The sequence below is a fragment of the Desmodus rotundus genome, chromosome 11 (genome assembly GCF_022682495.2).
Source record: "Desmodus rotundus isolate HL8 chromosome 11, HLdesRot8A.1, whole genome shotgun sequence".
In the NCBI taxonomy this organism is placed as follows: domain Eukaryota; kingdom Metazoa; phylum Chordata; class Mammalia; order Chiroptera; family Phyllostomidae; genus Desmodus; species Desmodus rotundus.
Window position 1 is genome coordinate 94,215,737 of NC_071397.1, and position 24,202 is coordinate 94,239,938.

The 24,202-nt window shown below is 38.2% G+C and overlaps 1 protein-coding gene across 12 annotated transcripts in view; it reads right to left on the minus strand.

Moving 5' to 3' along the window:
* The window catches only part of IPCEF1 (interaction protein for cytohesin exchange factors 1), a 152,009-nt gene that overhangs the window by 95,111 nt on the left and 32,696 nt on the right, over positions 1-24,202 (minus strand). For 6 of the 12 annotated variants that reach the window (XM_045188919.3, XM_071219640.1, XM_053913619.1 and 3 more), the window contains one exon: positions 8,614-8,657. The exons of the other annotated variants lie outside the window; for them this stretch is intronic. In XM_045188919.3, the coding sequence (XP_045044854.2) occupies positions 8,614-8,657 (44 nt within the window). The remainder of the gene's footprint in view (positions 1-8,613; positions 8,658-24,202) is intronic. 12 annotated transcript variants of the gene reach the window in all.

Here is a 24,202-nt window from a genome sequence, read left to right on the forward strand (position 1 = left end):
CACAACCCAACTAGGCGCACAAGTGGCAACTTCTTATACCACACACAAGAATACACTCAAAATGGGTTAAAGACTTAAATGTAAGACTCAGAATCATAAAAATCCTGTAAGAAAACATAGGTAGTAAAATCTCGGACATTTTTGTAGCAATATTTTTTCTGACATGTCTCCTTGTGTAAGGGAAACAAGAGAAAAAATAAACAAACAGGACTACATCAAACTGAAAATGTTTTACACAGCAAAGGAAACCATCAACAAAGTGAAAAGACAACCTACTAAATGGGAAGATATATTGGCCAATGATATGTCTGATAAGGGGTTAATACCCAAAATTTATAAAGGGCTCGGACAAATTAACACCATGAAAACAAACAACCTAATTAAAAATTGGGCAGAGCGCTTACATAGATACTTCTCCAAGGAAGCCACACAGTTGGCCAATAGATAGATATGTGAAAAATTACTCAACATCACTAATCATCAGAGAAATGCAAATCAAAACCACAGGATAGCAAAGGGAACCCTCATGCATTGTTGGTGGTAATGCAGATTGGAACAACCACTATGGAAACAGTGTGGAGGTTCCTCAAAAAATTAAAAATGGAATTGCCTTATGACCCACCATTTCCACTTCTAGGAATATGTCCAAAGAACTCTGAAACACTGATTCAAAAGACTATGTGCACTCCTATGTTCCCTGTAGCATTATTTACAATAGCCAAGATTGAGAAGAAGCCCAAGTGCCCATCAGTAGGTGAGTGGATGGAAAAGCTGTGGTACATTCACACAATGGAGTACTACTCTGTCATAAAAAGGGTGAAGAAGGAAATCTTACTTTTTGGAACACTATGGGTGGACCGAAAGAGTATTATACTCAGTGAAATAAGCCAGTCAGAGAAAGACAAATACCACATGATGCCACTCACATGTGGAATCTAATGAACAAAACAAACAAAATAGAAACGGACTCATAGACACAGAGAACAGACTAACAGCTGTCACGGGGTGGGGGGCTGGGGGACTGAGTGAAAAAGGTGAAGGGGTTGAGCAGTACAAATTTGTAGCTGCAGAATGGCCACGGAAATCCGAACTGCAGTATGGGAAATTAGTCAATAACGTTAGATAACTGGGCATGGAACCAGCTGGGCGCTTGCTGCGGCGGGGGGACCACTCTGCAGAGTGCTTGGCTTTCTGGCCACTTTGCTGCACATCTGAAAGTGGGGTGGGATGGTATCGACTGTAAACTGTGGTTGGACATTTTTAAAAAATAAAAATAAAGAAGAAAATCAAATGGGAAATATTTAGAATTTATCACCATTGAAGACAGTACATGTCAAAAAATGTAGGGGACAGGACCAAAGCAATTTTTAGAGCAAAGTTTATACCATAAACATATGTATCAAAAAATAAGAATAAATGAAAACAAATAACCTAGGGGTTCATCATATGAAACTTAAAAAAAGTAACAAAATAGCAAACCCAAGGAAGAAATAATGAAAATAAAGGCAGAAATCAAGAGAATAGAAAAAGATGAAAATTAATGAAACCCAAAGCTACTTCTTTGAACAAAATTTAATAAAATAGAGCTCCAGCAAGACCAGTTAAAGGGGGGGAAATAGATACAAATAAAAACTTCCAAGATACAATCCTTAACCTGCCAATTATTCAGCCTGAAATTAACTTAAAAAATTTCATTTACATGCAGGTAAATAGTTAAGAAGAAATCTAATGTAGAGAGACTGCTTAATAATCCATCTTGCAATCTGCTTTCCTGAAAGAAATAAAATATTCTCTCCCAAGTCTAACTTATTTTTTCATATATTGGTCAGTGGGAGTAAAACTCCAATTGAATTAGAAACAAATGATTCAGTAAATCAGGCAAAACTATTTTCCTCATAACTTTCTCCAGGCAAGATTACCTAACCCTTAAAGACTAATATAATATATAAGGACAATTATATACACTCAAAATTCAAAATCAAACAAATTGGAAAATTACTGTGAGGTTTCAAAACCTGCTGCTTTCTTCTACCTACTAATCTCGTCCCTTTTTAACACAGACCCCCATTTCTCAGTGCTCACCAGAAGGATCTTTCATTGAACATTTAAAAACTGTTGTCCAACCAACTCTCTTCCTCAAAGAAGCCCCTCCTTCTTGCACTGTCAATCCTATGGCCCACCTCCCACAAACTGGAGCAAACGTATGGCTTAGGTTGGCCAGTCATTCATTCAGTCATTCATCAACCATGTACTAGCTGAACATGCAACATTGAACACAAGACAGAAAACCTCTCTCCCTCATGGGGTCTACATTTCATGAGTGTAGATGACAAGATAAGTAAAATAAATGGTGTATTACGGTGGAGGCAAACGGAGAAAAATAAAACAGGGAAGGAAACTACAGAGGGTTGTAATTTTAAATGGGTGGATAGGAAGGGTCTCACTAAATAGCAGTCAGTTGAGTAAAAGAGCCTGAGGGTGTATCCAAGGTTAGAGAACGGCCAATGCAAGAGCATGACTTGGGACTGGGAGCGTGTCTGGCAAGTGGAAGGCATAGCAAGGAGGCCAGCGTGGCTGAGGCTGAGCAAGCAATGGAAGGAGAGTGGCAGGAGGTGAGGTCAGATGAGTTATGGGAGGCCAGATCATGCACATCATGGGTGGTCTTTAAACTATTATTGTAAACTGAGCTTTCCTTGAAATGAAACAGGCAAACATTGTAGGGTTTGATCTGACAAATTCACATTAAGAGCTCTGGCTCCAGGACTGAGAGGAGACGGAAGGAAGCAAGACTTAAACCAAGACACCAGTTGAGAGGCTACGCAGTAACCCAGAGAAGACACAAGAGTGTCTTAGACCAGAGTGATGCAGGAGGGGTGGTAAGAAGTGAACAAACCGAAGTGTTTGTCACCTTTGCCACAATGGCTGATTTAGAAAAGAGTATATGAACCAAATAAGGCTAATCAGACAATTCTGCCAGAAGTGTTGAGAAAGAGACTTGTCTTTTTTCTGGGATTTTAGCTATGAGTGCAGCGCACACTTGGAGTTAGCAGTGGCGGCCTCGGTTCCCTGCTGGAGAGAATAGAGAATGGAAAAAACAGCGGGAAGCAGAGTGCAGAGAGAGGGGGGAAAAGGAAATTTTCCCATGCCACCAAGGGCTGAACCAGACAGATTTAAAACGATGTACACGTGAATATGTCTTGTGAAATTTCCAAATTTCAAATGAACACAGAGAATTCTAAAAGTTTACAACAGGGTAAAAAGGTATTATCTACAAAGAAACAAGAAAAAGAATGACGTCAGATTTCTCATACGCAACATAGGATACGAAAGGATATTGGAGCAATGCCTTTGAAATTCTGAGTGAAAACACATTTGTACACGAAATTCTATGTTCGGTCAGACTCATGATCATGAGAGCAAAATACAGACAGTTTCGGAGATGTTTATTCCTCGTGTACCATATACGAAAATACTGCTTAATAACATAATTCAATAAACTGAACAGTAAATTTAAGGAGCAAACATGAGATACAAGAAGAAAATAAAAACATAAAATTAACATTCAAGGGAGACTGAGTATATAATGGTGAAAAAAAAAACAAAGTACAAAATAAATGAATGACAATCTATTAAAACTATTCTAAGTATCGATTTGTATTCCTAGTTCAATATCCCATGAATTGATTTTGCAGTCAACTTTACTGTGTTTAGAGTTACATTCATTTTCAAGTGATGGTCTTATTGAAAAGAAAAAGAAATAATAAAATACCATTAATAATACGAATACAATCTATGGATATGTAGACAGATAAGGGCCCCTTTTTCAATAGACATTTCTCTATTGTTGATTATCTATATATATACACCCTCAATAATCCTTGTTTTATTTATTCCTACCTAAAGTTAGAAAGTGAAAAATGTGAAATTAATTCTAAAAGATTAAAATAACTTACCTACATAGAAAAATGTAAGGAATTATAAATGTGACTGATTTAGAACGGAAAGTTGTTTCATAGAGATGCCTACCTGATGCAAGGATTTCCAGCAAAGTTCATCAAAGAAGAAATGACTGGTGCTCTGCATACCTAGTTTTTCTCTCCTCCCTCCGCCCATATGGTTTGGAGAGGCCACGTGACTAGTTCTGGCCAATGGGCTCTGGACAGACGTAAGGTGTGGACACTTCTAGTGTGGAGAAGGGTATGGACGCTCCACACTCTCTCTCCTTGTCATGGCAAACCTTGAAGTCACCTTTGCCATGGAGATGCCACAGGGCATCGGAGCTTCAGTCAGTTGCACCCCTGAGTGACTATGTGGAGTAGAGGTACCTTCCTCTCTCATGTCAACCAGCACTGAACGTATCATGTGAATAAGAAATGAAAGTTTATTGGGTGAAGCCTCTGTGATTTCAGGGCCAATTTGCTACCACAGCACAGTTAGCCAAGACTGACTAGAGTCCTTTGTGCCTCGTGACCGTTAACAAAAGTCTTTTCTAAATTTTTAAGTTATGTTTAATTTTTTCCTGTGTAAATTGACACATACACAAAGTAATTAGTCCCTTTTCTGAACACTTCAGTTGGAAGGTGATTTTATCGGGAAAGGCATTGTTATTTCTACAGAGCACACGAAACTAAGGGAAAATGAAATGCCTGTCAACAAGAGCACCCATTTGCTCCCAGAGTAGGCTTATCTCGCCTACCCATTCCACCCACTTTCTATAAACAATAAATGTGAAAAACTTTCTGGAAAAGCACCCCATTAATTTGTGAAAATAACTTCAAAAGATTCTGTGATTTTCAGCTAATTCTCTTGTTTTTGCCATTGGATTCTGTCCCTTAGAAAGCTATCTTTATGTTTTTGAACAAAATTTTAAAAGTACAAAAATTTTAACCAGAAAAAAATAATAGCTCAAACATGAACATGCCTTCTCAATAATCCAAATAGCTTGCAAATTCGGTTTCAAAGCATAACCTCTGTATAATCATTTCTTCAGCCAGCCAATTCTCCATTTGTAATCCAACTGTCCCCATTCCTGTTCGCACTGGCATATTTTGTATAAAAAATTACAAGCCTTCAAGAAGAAAGCATATGTGGTCATCCATTCTTCTACTGCCAGCACACAGGATTATAACATAGAGCTTGTTTTAAAATAAGCCAAGAAATCCTTGGAGTTCAAGTTGTTTATCCATTAGAGGTATGAGACTTGGCACCACTTGTTTCTGTTCTGGAAAAAGTCCACTGACACTCTGAATCACCTGGTGACATAAAGTAACATTAAGTAGGTCTTAGAACACAACTCTCACAGGCACAGCAAGAGAAAAAAGAATAGGACAAATAGAACCTTGTTTTCAAGATGTGTTCCCATACAGCTTCAGAATAGTCACTGCCCCTAACAAACATGTCAAAATAATTAGACAAGCAGTCTATACTTAAGAATTCTCTGAAGACTGTTGGTGAGAATGTAAAAAAGGGCAGCCACTACAGAAAGCAGTATGGTGGTCCTACAGAAAATCAAAAATAGAACTGCCATATGGCCCATCAATTCCATTTCTGGGTATATATGCAAAAGTGTTAAAAGCAGGGTCTCAGATTTTTATACACTCATATTTATGCCAGCATTATTCATACAACAGCCAAAATGTGGAAGCAACCCAAGTGTCCATCAGTGGACAAATAAATAAGTAAAATGTGATATATACACACAATAGAATATTATTCAGCCTTAAAAAGGAAGGAAATTCTGCAATATGCTAAAACATGGATGACCCTTGAGGATATTATGCTAAGTCGAATCCAGCAGGCACAAAAAGACAAATAGTACATGATTCCACTTATATGAAATACTTAGAACAGTCAAAATCATAAAGACAGAAAGTATAATGGTGTTTTCAGGGGCTGGGGGAAGGGGCTAATGGAGACGTAGGGTTTAATGGGTATAACAGTTCAGTTCTCCAAGGTGAAAAGCGTTATGGGGGTAGACGGGAGTGATGGTGGGCAACAACCTGAGTGTGTTTGCTGCCACTGAGCCAGGCACTTCAAAAGGTTCAGACTGTACATTTTATGGTATGTGTACTTTCCCACATCTTTTTAAGTGAAAATAAAAAACAGAAGTGTCTGAAGAACTCAGAATAATCGAGGCCATGAATTTAGACACATGAATGAGAACTAAAGATATACGGTTTGCTCCCACTACATTTACCCGGACTAAGAACTATGCTTATAATGTACCAGAGTGACTCCATAAGTAACAGTCCTTTACTATTGCTTAATGACAATGGTGAAGATGAAAAATATTTACACGCTTTTGTATCACGTTAGAAGACATTTTAGCCTAGTAGCTGGTTCAAGACTTTCTCTTAGGGAAACAGCTAGATGGCTCCCCACCCTCACCCCCCCAAAAAAGCCAAATTAAGCCTCTTGTTGTAAAATCTGGAATCCCGAGTGCAGGAGGCAATGAGAGGAAGATGGGAAGAAGAGCTTTGAAACAGGAGGAAAGCAGCGTGATGGAAGTGACCCCGCAATGTCGGTACAAGTAGAAAGCAGTGAAGAGCCACGCTTTGCCTTCATGCTGGTTTCAGGTGGATCCAAGGCAACAAATACATAAGGATCCCTGAAGAATAAGTCGTTGGGAATGCATACAAATCATTGCCGGATGTGCTTCGTTGTTAAAGGCCACACATTTTGCAGTTAGTGCCAAATGCATAAAACCTCCGAGATGCCCAGATGCCTCAGCTAACGACAGTAGTTTTTATTCATCACCATCATAACTAGCACTTACTGAGTGCTCACCTATGTAACAAATATTGTCCTAGGAGTTATATTTGTATTAACCCATTGGGTCCTCACGCCAGCTTTATGAGGTACTATCATTACCTCCTTCTAACAATGAGCAAAGTGAGACACATGAGGGTTAAGTACCGAAGTCACACAGCTAGTAAGTGTGAGAGACAAGATTCAAACCCAGGCCACCTGAGTTCAGACCCTGCCTGCTCCACCATTGTGCTGTGTTCTGATTTTGTTCAAGGATAATGCTAAATGAGACTCTAATCCTCTAATCTGGCCATTGGTGACATAGTTGGTTTTCACCTTCCATAAGAAGTAATAAGTTTTATATTACAAGAGTCCATAGAGTTTACCTAACCCAGTCTTTCAACCAACACAGGGTTTCCTGATAACACACCTTTTTCTCTCTGAAGACAAGCCAGTCTTTTTCTAGATACCCTCTGTGATGGGGAGGCCCCTAACCTGAGACAAATGTTTTACTACAAATAATACTTGACAATTTTTGAAGATGGTAAAATCCACCCACTTTGGGGGATGGACAATATCTTAGGGGAACCAGTTTTGTAAACCATCAATGAAAAGTATGAGTATAAAAAGTATCATTGAAAATTCCCTAGTGAAACATCAACTGATATGGCAAATACAGAATTCTTTACTAGATTAGGCAACATGGGAATCCTGTTGACTGAGTTACACAATCTTTCTCATCAATAAATGCTCATCTTAGTACACACATATGGAAATAATGGGAGTGTGAGTGTGTGTGTGCGTGTGTATGGAATCTGAACAGCTAAGATATGCATCAAAACTAATTTTTTGACAGTGAGTTAGACAACCAGGGCAGTTTTTAACAATTACCCAAAGGGCAATGGTCACCAACAAGAATGATGGTAACAATTGGGTCATCAGTAACAATGTTTCAAAGACAATTGCAAGAAAACTAAAAGTGATAGGAAATATATACTGGGAGAAAATAGTGATTATTATTGCACCGTTTAGCTCATAGAGAAGAATAGCACAGACTGTATACTAATATTTTTGGAAAATTTACCAGAGTGTCAGTTACATGCATAGAGTCACAAAGCGGTGTGCCCTTCTTGCATGGCTGTGGAAAGATGCTTCCCTTGCATTCCCCTGCAAGCTTAGGATGGTATTGCATCTTAAGAAAGGGTTAAACCAAAGAAGAAATGTACTTCCCGGTCAGAAGCTAACACATATAATTCTTTTCAAATCATTTTACAAATAGAAAATCAAAGAAACAATGAAAAAATTACACATATTCAAAGAACTCCACCCTTGCCCAGACCATTAGTTCTGAACCTTAAAAGCAGGAACATCTTAAGTGAGGAACATTTATATTATAATATCAAATGTAAATATTTTATCTTAATCATCAGTAAATTTAGATCAGTAAATGCCTCATGTCTAGAGCATTCATTTTACTATTGGGCATCTAAACACATAGTTGTTTATAAAACAGATTTTTCATATAGTTATAATTCTATATGATACTTTGATAATTATGGTATTTTCCTGATCACTGAAGCAGTCAAAAAAAGATAATACCATAAATACATTGCTTTGCTAAACAACTCTCCTACTGAAAAGTAATCACAACAACAAATCCATTGTCAAGGGAAATCCAGAAGATCCAATATGGTTGGTTATTTATCAATACTATTAGCTTCTGTCTGCATTAATCCTAACTTAGTGATCAATATACCTAGGCTATTATAAGTTGATTCACAGATTAGAATAACAAAGTTGAGTACAGGCCCTTCAGGTTATAGATATCACTAACAAATTAATTTTGAAGTATTTTAAACCACCTACCAAAAAGCTAGGACCTTCTTCGTTCCAGTTATGTTGCCTCTGACCTGTACAAGAAAAATACAAGAAAGGAGGTCATGAGACTTCTAGCTGCACTCAACTGCCCTGGAGGCACATCAACCCCAAAAAGAAGCAACAGAATAGAAACTTTGTCATCATTGCAATTGCTACCCACTGTCTCTCCTGCAGAATGAGACACATAGTTCTATCTCATAGAAAAGAAGTCTTCGGTGTAAACCAGCAGGAAATCCTTAAACTAAGATTCCCCCGAAATGAAATGCTTTCTAAAAAATAAAGTGAAAATAATGTTGTAAACCTTTTGAACAGTCATCAGGATACATTTTTAGTTTGCTTTTAAACACAGGCACACCTTGCATTACCGTGCTTCACTTTACTAAGCTTCACCGATACTTTTTTTTTTTAACAAATTGAATGTCTGTGGAAACCATGGGCAGAGCAAGTCTACTGGGGTCATTTTTCCAACAGGCTTGGATGACAATTAACATTTTTTAGCAACAAAGTACTTTTTAATTAAAGTAGGCACAGTGTTGTTTAATACACGATGCTATCGCTCTCTTAATAGACTACAGTATAATGCGAACATAACTTTTATATTCACTGGGAAACCAAAAGATTCATCAGACTCGCGTTATTGAGATGTTCACTTCATTATGGTGGCTTGGAACTGAACCAGCAATGTCTCTGAGGTATGCCAGTACCTTGAACGACACGCACATGGATTTAGGGCTTCCATCTGCTTTCCTGGAATTTTGCCATGGGAAAATGTTTCATGTTAGTCATAATAATTCCACGTATTGGCTAAACCATATGTTTAAAAAATACAGATTTAAAAAAACGTTGTTTTTAAAAGCATATTGAAGACTTACAGTAAAATTGAGAGCGAGGTGCAGATATATCCCATATGCCCCCTCCGCCCACACATGCATAGCCTCCCTATCAACATCGCTCACCAGAATGGTGCATTTTCACCAAGGTGGAACCTACACTGACACATAATAATCACCCAAAGTCCTTAGGATGTTCAGTGACAGCACGTTTTTGTTTTAATTTGCATTTCCCTGGTGGCATGCAATGTGGAGCATCTTTTCATTTGCAATTTGCCTGTGTGTATCTTCTTTGCTGATGTGTTCGTTAAGGTATAGATATATAAGGCCCATATTCTAATTGGATTGTTTTTCTTATTGTTGATTATTAAGAGTTCTTTGTACTCATATACTAGGGTAACAGTCTTTTGGCAGATATGTCTTTTCCAAATTTTGTCTCCCAGTCTGCAGCTTGTCTTCTGTCTTTATATTATTTTTCACAGAGCAGAAGTTTTTAATTTTAATGAAGTCCACCTTATCATTTATATCTCTCATAGACTGTGTCTTTGGTGTTGTATCTAAAAAAGTATCACAGTCATCTTGGTTTTCTCCTATCTTACCTTCTAGGAATTTTATAGTGTTGTGTTTTACATTTAGGTCAATGATCTATTTTCAGTTAATTTTTTGAACAGTGTAAAAAGTGTGTGTCTAAATTTATTTTTTAGGCGGATGTCCAGTTGTTCCAGCATCACTTGTTGAAGAGACTATTTTTGCTCCATGGTATGGTCTTTTCTTCTTTGCCAAAGATCAATTGATTATATTTATGGGGGGTTATTTCCAGGCTGTATTCTGTTCCATTGAATTATTTGTCTATTCTTTTGCTAATACACCATGGTTTTGATTACTGGAGCTTTACAGTAAGACTTGAAATTGGGTAGCATCAGTCCTCCGACATTGTTCTTCTCCTTCAACATTGTGTCGGCTATTCTGCATCTTGTATCTCTTCATGGAAACCTTATAACCAGTTTGTCAATATCCATAACGTAAATTGCTAATTTAAACTGTGATTGTATTCAATGTATAGGTCAAGTTGGGAAGAACTGACATTTTGACAATATCGACTCTTTCTACCCATAAACATGGAATATCCATTTATTTAGTTCTTTTTTTATTTTACTCATCAGAGTTCTGTAGTTTTTCTCATTTAGATGTTATATATGTTTTGTTAGATTTATACCTATTTCATTTTGGGGGGTATTAATGTAAATGGTATTGTGTTTTTAATTTCAAGTTCTGTTTATTGCTGGTGAAGAGGAAATTAATCAATTTTTGTACATTAACTTTGTATCCTACAACCTTGCTATAATTGTTTATTAGCTCCAGGGGTTTTTTTGTTGGTGATATTTTGGATTTTCTGCACAGATGATTTTGTCATCTTCAAACAAAGACAGTTTTATGTCTTCCTTCCCAATCTGTATACCTTACAGTTTCTTTTCTTGCCTTATTGCATTACCTAGAACTTCTAGTATAATGTTGAAAAGGAGTGGTGAGGAAACATCCTTGCCTGTACCTGATCTCAGTGGGAAAGTTTCAAGTTTTTATTATTAATTATGATATTAGCTGTAGCTTTTGTGTAGGTTGTGTTTATCAGTTTGAGAAAGTTCCCATTTTTCATAGTTTACTGAGAGTTTTTATCATGCATGGATGTTGGTTTTGTCAAATATTTGCTCTGTATCTGTTGATATAATCATGTGATTTTTCTTTTGTAGTCTGTTGGTATGATGGATTACATTAATTTATTTTCAAATGCTGAACCAGCCATGTTCAGACTAAGATAAATCTCACTTGGTCATGGTGCATGATTTTTTTACATTGTTTTGGATTTCAATTTGCTAATATTTTGTTGAGGATTTTTGCATCTATGTTCATGAGAGATATTGGTCTTTAGTTTTATTTTTTTGCAATGTCTCTAACTGGTTTTGATATTAGGGTGACACTGGCCTCATTCCTCTGAAAGAGATTTTAGAGGATTAATGTCATTTCCCCCTTAACCCTTTGGTGGACTTCACCATTGAACTCACATGGGCTTGACTCTTTTTGTTTTAAAAGGTTATTAGTTATTGATTCGATTTCTTCAATAGAGACCTATTTTTAAACCTATATATTTGTATCTAACAATATAATGAGATAATTAAAAATCATGATCTATAAAGGATATTTTTCAACAAGGGCTGTTTTTTAATAATGCAATTTTCTGAGAGGTTGGCTTTTATAACTTTTAAATTTTTTTCTCCAACTCTTTATTTTAAAAATATTCAAAACTATAGAAGAGCTTCAGGAATAGTGAACAACAAATGTCTGAATAGCCATCAGCTACATTCCCAAATTTTTATCATTTTGTCACATTCGCTTTATGTCTCTGTCACATTGTTGCAATTATCTAATATACAGTTCAAATTTCCCCAGTTGTCTCAGTAAAGTCCTTTCAGTCTGGGAGCTTTATATTTTATTTCAAATCCAGGATTCAATCAAGCATCATTATTATGTACAGGGTGGGGCAAAGGTGGGTTTACAGTTGTTCACATGGAAAATAATATAATAATAATAGAAGAATAAACTCTGCTTTGCCTACTCACAACTGTAAACCTACTTTGCCCCGCCCTAGGTATTAGCATGTACATATAGTTCCTTTTGTCTTTGATGACTGACATTTTTGTAGAGTCCAGGCCAGTTGCTTTGCATAATGTTCCTCAAACTGGACGTTGTGTAATTGTTCCCTCACAATTAGACTAGGTTACACGTTTCTGGGCAGAGGTACACAATGTGAAATTGGAATGCTTCCCTCCTTTTTTATATTAGTAAAAGCACAAAACAGATTCAATTAACATTTTCTTTCAATCCCTCAATAACACTTAGTGATTGTCTCCTATAAAGTAAATTTAGTGTTACAATTTACAATTTATAAAATGCTTTCACATGGATTAATTTATTCAATTTATACAACAACCCCATGAGGTACGTATTTTTAGTCATTTTTCATCTTTTCTTTTTTAATGGAAATTTACCCAAGTTTATATAACCAGTAAGACTACTTCTATAGCCAAAATTTAAGTATAGAAACGCTGCAAATATTGTAAGAGTAACAAGCCTTCTATTTTCATGTCAAATAAATCTAGACACTTTTTGTCTCCTACAATCTGCACTCCATATTGTCCAAGGTTTGTGCCTTACAGTTCTCGTCTTCTTACATTCAATACAAAGCAATGTGATATTACCCTGTATTTAAACATTTTTCAATTATAATGATTTGAAATTATAATAGTCAAACCAGAAACAATGTAAAAGTAGATGAATGTTAGCTATATTGAATGCCGAGTCATTGGCTTTTGTTCATGCCAATCTCTTTGCGTTTGGTGTCCCTAGTAATATACCAGCTCTTCCTTCTTTCCCAAATGAGATTTTATATCACTTCCTTCTACTTTCTAAAGCAGTGAAGCCAGCATTGTTTCATGATGTAGTAATCAGTATTTGTATAAGAATTTCTCAGCATATTAAATGACTTAGCTTTACTTTTTTTTTTTACCCCTGGACCTCACAGTCTCAGTAATGTTTAGCTTAGGGTCAAGAAAAGTTTGAGTATCGGTGTATGTAATTGATTCATAACCAATAGCGTGAATATCTAAGTAGACATTCCAGCCCAAATATGCACAAACAGGTTTTCCCACTCTATATGTCAAGGGCGCTGATGGGGATAAGATCCAGACCACTTCTATAATAATACTAAAATGTAAAAAGTAAGACCACCCACGTGCAGGCAAGGGTGACTGCAGATGCTTATCTGGCATTCAGACTTAGAAATACTATCTAAACCATGTAAAGAAATAGGGTGTTATTTTCCACTGATAAAAACTGCTTTACCACCTCCAGAAAGGCTCAAGCTGAGATGACAGATCAAACTCCATTTACTCTTTCATCCATCACCAGTTTCCTAACACTCCGTGATTTGAATATTTCATTTCACAGTAAGAGTAATTTCAGCTGCTTGAATAATGAGTGTGATTCCATTGTCCTTGTCCACTGTTCAGTTTCGTAATGAAACAGAGACATAATCCTGAAAATACCCAATAAGGAACAAAACACTCTTTTAAGCTTTCATACAGTTCTGTAAGTGTGGCATCATGTTCTTTTAAATTGGCATAGTATGCACCTCCTTAAAGAAAAAATCTATATTTTTATCCTAGGAAAGCATTATTCTCATTCTTCATTAAATTAGTTTTCTTTTTTTAATTATATTTTATTGATTATGCTATTAGAATTCTCCTGATTTTTCTTCCAGCACCCCCACTCCCTCAGGCAATCCTCCCACCATTGTTCATGTCCATGAATTAGTTTTCTAGGTCAAATAAAGCAAAGGAAGATGCATTTGATGATTATTCCTTCACTATATAAATTATAGCCAGAGTGATGAAAAATATTATAGCTGTGAAGCCTTTAATAGAACATGTATCATTCATTTTTCCCTCACCAACCTCGACAGACTGCTATTATCTTCAAATAACAATAAGAGAGGCTGCCTGCAGTTAATTTAATCACCATGATTTCCCAAGGAATAAAGACTGATGTCTATTGAAAATTATTTCAATTATGTCTTTGAAAATTAGTTCAAAATTGTTAAAATTACTACTTTCAATATTATATTAACCTCTACCAGGTGTTATTAGTTATTTTCACAATCTCTTTAGAGCAAAAAAAAATGACATTGATGTCCAATTTTTTTACTTAGTGAAAATTCAACTTTGAGATGTCACAATTATTTTTAAAATTTTGCTCATCACAATCTACTTAATGCTTAACCTAACCCTTTTTCTCAGCTTAAAAGCAAAAACATGGCCAAAGTTCATTTTATTGAATCACATAAAATCAATCTAACCACTCAAAAACAAGTAGACAGTAAGGAGAGAGAAAGATCTCACAAAAATAACAGTGATGAGAGTTAACAGTGGCCAACACTTAGAAAGCTCTAATTAATGGTTTAATTTGCACCGGCATGCTCCAAATGCTGTATACACATCAATCACTCAGTTTGCACAACAACCTTATGAACTCGGTCGGCCCTGTCTTTACTTCCGTTTAACAGATGTCTGCCCTGAAATCGGTTTGGGACGCCGCCACCCCACTGCTCATAGGTGGCTGCTTCTGTTGCCCCCAACCTCCTCTAGACATCCCCCTGCACACATCTGCTTCTAAAACTTGGGTGAGGACTCTCCACATGCTTCCCTTGACCACAGTTCTCCCTCCAGAAGCCGCGGACACTCTAGACGAGGGACTGGATGGAAAAGGTACAGGACAGGGAGGGTCTGTGTGGGCACCTCTGCACCCACAGCCGTGCCTCCTTTCAACCCTGCCAGACTCCTTTGCTCATCTTCTCTTTCCCTGGGACTCTCCCAGCAGTCCAGCTCCCCTGGTGGTCTTCAATCCATCAGTCAAGTCTGTAATGTCTCAACCACAACTGCAGAAAAGCTTAGCCCCTTTCCCCAGGGCTCTGGGACCCCACGCAATGCACCACCCTTGGCTCTGTGTCCCCGGACATCCTGAAGGGTTCTGTGGTTCGCGGAGGGCTCTCTGCCTCTCTGGCCAGCCAGGAGGCAACCCCACTCTGAGGGGCAGGAGCATGTTAGCAGCTGGTTGGCTGCAGCCTCGCATTGCAGATCGTGTTGGCAGATTCTCATCCTAGCCCAGTTCTAAACTCCACGTTCCAAATTATTGGCTCTAGGAAGGAGGCAAAATTCATGCCTCTCCAACTTTTCTGTGTTTTGATTATTGATATGCTGTGAACTCCATATACTTTTGATGAAAATGAAGGGAAGCACAAGGAGAAAGAAAAGAAAGGGAAAGAGAAAGGGGGCCTTTGGTGTGAGCAGTTTCGATGGAGTGTTATTGAAGAGAGTTTGAGCAGCCGGGCCAGGCAGCAGGAGGTGGGGGGAGAGGCCTGCCACGAAGGAGATCACGAAGAAGACAGAAGAATACCAAGCACGGAATTCACTTCTCAGCTTTCCACTCTCTGCTTTCCTTTTCCAGAGACCAATCTCCCCTTTAACCTCATTAGCCCACCTTAAAACTCCACTCCACACCCGAGAAACATCCATGGGTAGATTTGTCTGTGTCGACCACCTGCACCTAGGAAAACTGTCCTTCTGTACCTCTGTTTGACCAAAACATGTATTCCGCATAAAACACTCTTTCCCTGAGTATCCGTGCCAGCGGTTTGGGGTAAAGGCAAAGGCACAATAAAGAAGCTGACAGCTCCTCTCCCCCCACCACCCAATAGAGGGAGGGAGGGGTGACTTTGGTGCAGATGCTAGATGTACGCTGTGCCACGAAGCTTTCCCCTTCTCTTCTTTGTTGGTGTAAAGTCTCTGCATTTCTAGTTGTGTGATTTTTCTTGCACGGAGAGGTCTCCTGATCCACTGCTACTACTGTGGGCGTACTTTTACACCCAACGTTGACCCGCATGTCCAGCAAAGGTACCAACTGTGGAGTGATGGAAGCAACGGGGCATGTTCAGGACCCATGTACATTCTCACTCCAAGGTGGCTCTGCCAGGACAGCAGCATCTATTAAACTTTTTAAGAAAGAAAATTATTTTTGGTACTAAAAATATACATTTTCATTATTATAAACTTAAAATGCAAAAGAAAAAAGTTTGTAGGAGAAGACAAAAGTCACCCATAGTCCTGAAATCCAGAGATAGTCACTCTTAACTTGTGTATTTCCAGCTCCATTTTCTTCTATCCGTTTGGAACATTTGCACTGTAACAAGGGTACTGTATACCGAGTCTACAGCTTTGTGTCTCGAAGGCCTAATCTTAGGGCTCTGCCCAGATGGGGATTAGTGCTAGTAGTTGAGCTACTTGACAAGTCACACTGAGACTTTTAATCACAGCAGAGGCCCTGCCATCCCACCCACTTTATCAGGCACGCACCAGATTCGGGACAGCACTCTAATGAGCCGTAATGCTCTGAAACGCATCGGTTTCTTACCTCCGTCGGTGAGGGTAGGCCTGAGGGTCCAGAATAATGGGAAAGTTCGCGTTCAGTGTTTGAACACCAGCACATTAAGCACAGAAGTGCTTCTGAAGACAAGAGCAGACGTACTTTTAAGGTTCACTGACTGGAGCCACCTCAAATACATCATTGGTTAACATTTCTGTGTTCTTAGGGTAAGTTACATAAATGGCCGAATGGGAGGATTGTTGAAGTCAGAATTCCCTACTAACAGGAAAACACAGGATTCAGGATCATCTAACTCAATTTACAGAACTGTAAAAAAAAGTTTTTCTTAGAAAAAATTTAAGGACACATTTAAAAATTCATGTTAATGATATTTCTTATATGCACCACTTTAACAATTTCTCCAACTGTTCCCAAAATGTCTTTTCAGAGTTGGTTGTAGAGAACTTCGTACTAATAATTTAAACTCAATTTAAGCCAGCAGCTTAATGTCAGCTTCCCAAACAGCACATGAGTTATTACAGTCAATTATAAAATCTCAAGTTAAGAGCACATTTTTTGTGTTCATACAAGAAACAGACTGTGCCCAGGTAATTCACCTGAAAAATGAGGCCAAAGAAAGCAAAAAGAAATGGAGAGCAAACCTTTCTTTAAAGAATGAAGAACTGTTCAGAGTCTCTTCTCCTTTCAATAAAGAACGAGTAATTCCTACAGAAGTCACCAGCATCAGCAGCTCACATACACACACACACACACACACATGTGTACATACATGTGTGCAGTCAAAGGAAGACGAAGTGTGTCTATGTGTCTCAGTACTAGTCTCAGAAGTGCTCGGGAAATGCTGCTACTACTTTCACAGAAATGGTGTGAGCCCTTGTGGCTTGAAATGCTCTCGGCAGCCCTGGGAGTAGGCTGGGAGAAAGCAAAGCCCAAGGGGGGTGGCTGAGTTCTGAGAGCAGGCATATCTACAGACAGATGTGTTTGCTTTGTAGTTCATGGGGAAAATTAATGTTGCCAGCAGTCTCTTCTTTGTATAGTTAAGTTATTGCTAGATGTGCAAGCATAGAAATAACTTCCAGTAACAAGTAACATTCTACATCCTGCTGGCTTACTTACCTGGTGCAGAGATGCGATTGGCTGAGGGCCAGAGGCCACGTCACAGTATGAGCTGGTCCTTTGTCTCCCTGTGTCTAAGGTTACCAAAGGGAGACAGTTTCTAATGAACACAACCAAAATTAAATTGAGGGGAAATCCTTCCCAATTTTAAAGCTCACAGTTAAAAGAAACATGGGAAAGAAATTTTAAAAATTTACATTACCAGTAATTAACTGTGAAGCCAAAAAAGTTTTTCTAAATAATCAATAAAAATGAAAAAACAACTCTGATCAATTTATGCTAGAGGACAGGCTGGATTGTTTTTCTGTGATCTCTAGTGAAAATGCCTTTACAAAATCATTATTATACAACGAGAAAACCAAATAGGCAGCTAAACATGAAGGGGAATAATTTAAAGATATGTCAGGCAGTTCATGTTAAAGTTATCTTATTTTTATAAATAATGTGCTATTTCTGGCATTTTGTCAGTTTTTTAAAATTTGAAATTTATTGTCATTTCTGTCATGCCTCTTAAATATTATTTCTTATAACTCTCTTTGTAATTTCGTATTATTTTCCCTAAAAAAAAAAAAGTCCCACCAAATTGTATCAGCTTTGGGCCTCACAAAATCTGGATCCGCCCTGGGTGTCCCTGATTTCTCATGGTGCAGCTTGGCCTCGGCAGGACTTTGACAAATGATGGGGTGGGGATGAGGAGTTTTGTATCCATACTTGGGCCATTATCTCCCGGACCCAGACAAGGGTGGTAGCCAGAAATTTGCGAGGCCCCTCAAGGGACATGAGGATGTTGAGCACAAGAGTAGAAGCTCTATGATCCCTGCACCCCTCCAACCTTGAAACATTAGTGTTGTGTTTTGTTAAATGTGCCTGCGGGTTTCCTGTTCTCCAAGCAACGAAAGCATGTATCTAATCTGCAGCATAGAAGAGCTGTGTTCCCATGCTTGCCAGGAGCTGTAAATCCAACTGGCTGGTCCTCAATCCAAGTCAGATGCTCAGCTCCGATAAACGATATTTATATTATATGTTTAAAGGCATATCTATTCCCATGGATGTCAGAGCTATTTACTGCTCAGGGTGCTGAGACTTCAGGATGTCTGTGATTCCCTAAAGTTGTATGCAGAATGCAGTGTGTGCTTGCACTTACAGCTTTCATCCGTCTCAGATTGGTCCATGACGTGTAAAAATTAATAATCCCTAGTACACAGTTCTAGAATAGGTGCCGCCAAGGATATGGTAATAAAGAATAAAAATAAATAATAGTACTTTATACCTCTAAAAGATAAAAAAATACCCTATTTTAAAATCCATTTCTATATTAAGGTAGGCCAGCAGAATCATATTTCATTGATTTACAGCTAAAAATTACGAAGGATGGCCCAGTGAAACAAAGGATGTTTTAAAAAGCACTGTTAATTTCCTTATACAGTGTATCATTTCTAAGGACTGCAGTGTGCAGCCCCCAAATTCATATGCTGAATCCTTAACCCCCCTTGTGAAGGTATTTGGAGACGGGCCTTTCAGAAGTAATTAGGTGTTGAGGCTGGAGATCTCGTGATGGGATTAGCGCCCTTAGAGAAGAGATGAGAGAGAGAAATCACTCTTTCTCTACCCTGTGAGGTCACAGCAGGATGATGGCCTTCTGCAGGCCAGGAAGAGAGTCCTCACCAAAACCTGACCATGTTGGCAGCCTGATCTGGAACTTCCCCAAACTGTGAGAAATAAATGCCTGTTGTTCAAGCCACCCAGTCCATGGTATTTTGCTTATGGCCCCTTGAGCTGATTAAGGCCGTCACGAAGAGACAAGGCCTGCGGAAGACATTTCTCTCTACTTTTAGTAGAGAAAGATTTGGGCATCTCATTTAATTTTACAGAAGATGTGATCACGAGTTTATAACTAATTATTTTCTACCCTTTCCACTGGATGTCATAAACTTAGAATCAAATTTGTCGTTGTACTCTAGTAAAGGTCTAGAACCTTCCCTCATATACTTTGTATACTGACTTCACACCAAGACGCCTCTTACTTTTCATACTAAGTCTTCCTGATGTTCCTTATTTCTCATCAATTTGCTTGTAATTTTATTATATTTTGCTGTAAGTTGCCTCAAGTCCTTTCAAAAACAAAGCAGGTAAAAAGTAAGAATATAAATGAATAATGAACAAATGAATGACATTTCCATTTGAGAATTAAAAATATAAATGTTCATATTTATACAAGTGCATTTGGAATTATATACAAGCATTTATTTGAAGAAACTTAATTTATCTCGACCATACTCAAAATCCTGCAAAAACAATTTTCCTATTGTGGGGTCCTAATTTAGGGCCCATGGACCCACCAAGAGGTCTATGAGCAGAAATCAGGGAGTCTCTATACTTGATTGGGGAAAATATATTTTCATTTTCACTGATATCTAACTAAAATTTAACATTTCCTTCAAGATAAGTGTTGGCAACGAACCACGGAAGTATTAGCAGTATCTGTGATTTTGTTTCCCATAGAAATCACAGCTCTTCTCATCTCCTATTATGGTTGTTGCAACTAGACTCAAACCTCGGTTCTCAAACACCTCGGTTCTCAAAAATTTGGTTCTTGACTAAATTGTTCGCAGAAAAAAAATGACTTGGTTAACTAACAGAACTTCGGGTCTTGATTTCCTACCAACAACCCTTTCATGCCGGTACCTGTATGATTAGTCACACATCTCTTGGGCTACAACAGAGGAGAATTGGTTTTCAAACAAATCACTTCTGGAACAGTTTTCCAGAACAAATTAAATTTGAGAACAGAGATTCCACTGTATTTTCAAATATCATTTATGTTCATCAGCACTGTTCAAATGCCATTAGACTTGCTGCTATATTGTTATTTATTGGATAAATAAAAACGCATATATATCACTATATCACAAATTTTTGATTATATTGTATATACTTGATTTCTTTAAAGTCCTTTCTACTTTGTTTTAACTACTGAAAAGGGTCCATAGGCTTCCTCAGGCTGCCAAGGGTGTCCAGGGCATAAAAGAAGGTAAAACTGTGACAAACACAAACTGCTTAGGTACCGTTTTACAGAGTGTTTACAAATGCCTTGCTTAGATCTATACTTGGGAATGGTGGTTTCTCTTGACTGGCATTCTCTTGTAAATAAAGGGAACATAGGAGCTGCACGAATCTTCTAGTTCCTTTGACAATACGAGGGCACAACAAGCTCACACACAGTAAGTCTATCTCTGAAGTCTACATCTGTACTTCCGAAAAGGCATTTAACAGCTTGTGAAATTTTAGGTCTATGAGGGTTTTTTTTTTTCTTTGCTAAATCCCTTCACTTTTTCACCCAGCTCCCTAACCCCCATTCTCTCTGACAGCTGTCAGTCTGTCCTCTGTTTCTATGAGTATGTTTCTGTTTTGTTTTTAGTTTATTTTGTTCATTAGATTCCACATGTAAGTGAAATTGTATGGTGATTACCAGAGGGAAGGTGGGGAGAAGCATTGTAGAAGAGGGCGGGAGACAAATGGTGATGGAAGGAGAATTGGCTTGGGGTGGTGAACACGCAATACAATATATAGATGATGTGTTATAGAACTTATACCTGAAACCTATATAATTTTCTTAACCAATGTCAATCCAATAACTTCAATAAAAATTAAAAAAAAAACTTTGGGTCAGAATTTTCTATCACTAAGAGAGAAAAAATTGACTTAATACTTAAAATTATTTAAAATTCTTATTAAGAAGTAGCACATTTGACTCAATTATATAATGACTCATTATCTGTTTTGCAAATTATCCAAGGCCCTTTCTTTTTATTTTTTTTTTCCTCCTTTGTGTGTTAGGCTTTTTAAATGTTTTTATCAGACACTTTGGTGCTTTTAGCACAATTGGAATAGGGCAAGAATAAGGAAGTAAAACAAAAGGCTGTCAGTATACTTACTTCCCACACACTTAAAAATTATTTTAGTTACTGCTGTGACATTTGCAAATAGGGTCTGGTACAAGGAGTGTGTGTGTTTGTGTGGGTGTGTTGGGAGAATAGCATGCCTACGGTGAGACCACCCCAAGAAGGCCACGGGTCAGGGCCTCTGTCCCTACTTCCCAAGTTCCAAGAGAGGGAGTAAAGACTGACTGGGGGGATTCTTTCTCCTTACCGGACCCCAACCTGCAACTAGACTGGAAAGTGGGGAGTGAGGAGATACGATGGACCCCTGGGTGGTAGTGTTTCTCCTCTCTCTCCTTGAGGTCAACAGGAGGATGTTATCCTTGGGCCCTCTGCCCCCATGCCCATGAATGTTTTAGTTGGAAACTCGTGTTCATGATTAAATGATAAGCCACAAGACTGTCTTAAGATCCTCTGAGTATGTGCCCCTTTGTATAACTAGTAAGTTTTCCAGGTGACTGAGTTCTTACCCTTTAAAGCAATGACACTTCTTTTGTGTAGTTATTTTAGACAACCAAATGTATTGTAAACACACTGCATACCTTCTACATACCTAGAAAAGTACCCTGAAATTGGCTTAATCTTACATGGCTGCCTCTGGGTCAACAGTGAAAACATCCACCTTCTTGCATGGATGTTTTTACCCTTGAATTGTAAGGGTAAGGGACAGGGTCCACTGAGGGTCTTTGACTATATGAGTTGATGCTGACATCTTTGAGTTTCTACAGCTGCCTTTTCTATTTTTTGTTTGTTTGTTTGTTTAATCCTTTCTCATCAATCACCATTTCTCACTGTTTTCAGTAATCTTACTGAAGGATTTCTTTTATCCTCTAGTAGATTTGGAAAACAGATATACAATAGTGAATAGATTGAGGACTTGAAGACATTTTAACTGGAATAAAAGGTACAATGCATGAGATTTATTATTTGTTGTTTATGACATCTATTTGAGTGTTCACAGAATGTATTTGCTGATTATGTGTGTTGTGCAAAATGTGAATTTACAGTATAGATACCTTTCAAACGCAAAAGATCCCACAACACTTGTGTTTCTGTGGAAATGCTCCAGAGAGGCCTCATGCTCTCACAGGTATGTCCGTATATCAACTCAAAGAAATGCTTATCCCAGTTTTTGGCCAACAGCAAGCTTTGTTGTTGAGTTAAAATCTTCTGAATCTAGTAACTGAAATATTTACAGACCTGACTACACGGACCACTGGGTCCCGCCGTCAGAAATCTCTGAGTCATACACTCATTCTCACGAAGGCACCAAAACCAAGTTTTCCCACTTCCTCTTTTACGCATGTTTTATTTGTCTCATTTAGTCGTAACCACACGTTGTGGTGGAAGAACTGTGGACACCACATATTGAAGTCCTGCTTCTGCCTCCAACAAGCTATTGTTCCCTCCAAGTCTCAACTCTTTCATCTGTAAAATGAATGTAACTTAGGACCCAGGGTGTTTGCAAGGATTAAATGACAGAATTTCCGTGTCAGGCACTTAGTAGATACCAAATAATTATTTGTTTCCCATCTTTTCCCCAGTTTCTTTATTTTCCTGTTTATTGACTCTGTAGCACCCAAATATATAGATTATCTTCAAAATATGGAGATAACTTCAGCAATGCATTGTTGATTGGCAGCCAACAACTTTCGTATTAAGTAACTCTAAGTCCCCATAAGACTGAAGGCAGCTGCATGATGGCACAGTCACATTGTCTTATGGACATGTTCATGTTCACGTCTGCCAGCCCTTAGACCAGCAGTTTCCTGAGGGGAGGATTGGCATCTCATCGATCTTTGCATTCCCAACTCTTAGAACATTAGCAAACACTTCATGAATGAGTAAAAGGATGAATCGCTATTTAGATATCACAAATGAAAGTTTGCTTATATTAGAAGAGTCCTAATCTGATATATAGAAATGTGGATCAGAAGCCAGACATCCCAAAAACAAGGGGCCAAGGTGTCCAAATCCATAGAGAGTTACTGAGCAATGGCTCTCTGCTGCCCACTGAACACCCCACTCGGCTGATACCATTAACCTGGGAAATTCCCCACTGATCTTCAATTCAGACAAGAAAACATCCTTGTCTGCATTTCTAGACAGTCAGTTTGTCTATGTCTAGAATAGTCAATCTATTTTAAATCATAGGAAAATAAATGAGGCTGATGCCCCCTGGCTCTCCACACAGCCTCCCCACCTCAACCTTGACCCAGTCAGATGGCTTTCTTAGAAAAAACAATTAGCTGTGACTAAGTAGGCTGGTTCACCACACTTGCCTGTCCACTATCTGGGCTCCTTCCCTTCACCTACTATACCTACCTCTCAGTGATGTCTGCAGGGCCTTCTTCACCAGGCATTTCCATGACCATCCTCCTTCCCCTTCACATCTTTATGCTTCTCCCTTCATTTCTGGCTCTTCCTCTTTCTGCATTTATCCACCCTACACATGCTCATCAGAACACTCTTCCACAAAAATTACATCTCACTGGTTTAAAAAAGTCCACAATCATTCTCTATCTCCAGCTTTCCTGTTCAATCAGTGAAACCATCCCCCGCTTCCTTCTCTCTTCCCACCTGGCTCCCACCATCTAATTTTAGGAAACTCCATAGAGGTCAAATTGACCTCATTGGTGATTGTTTTCTCATTATTTCATAATACTTCTATATGCACTGTGCCTTTTATCGGAATCTCTG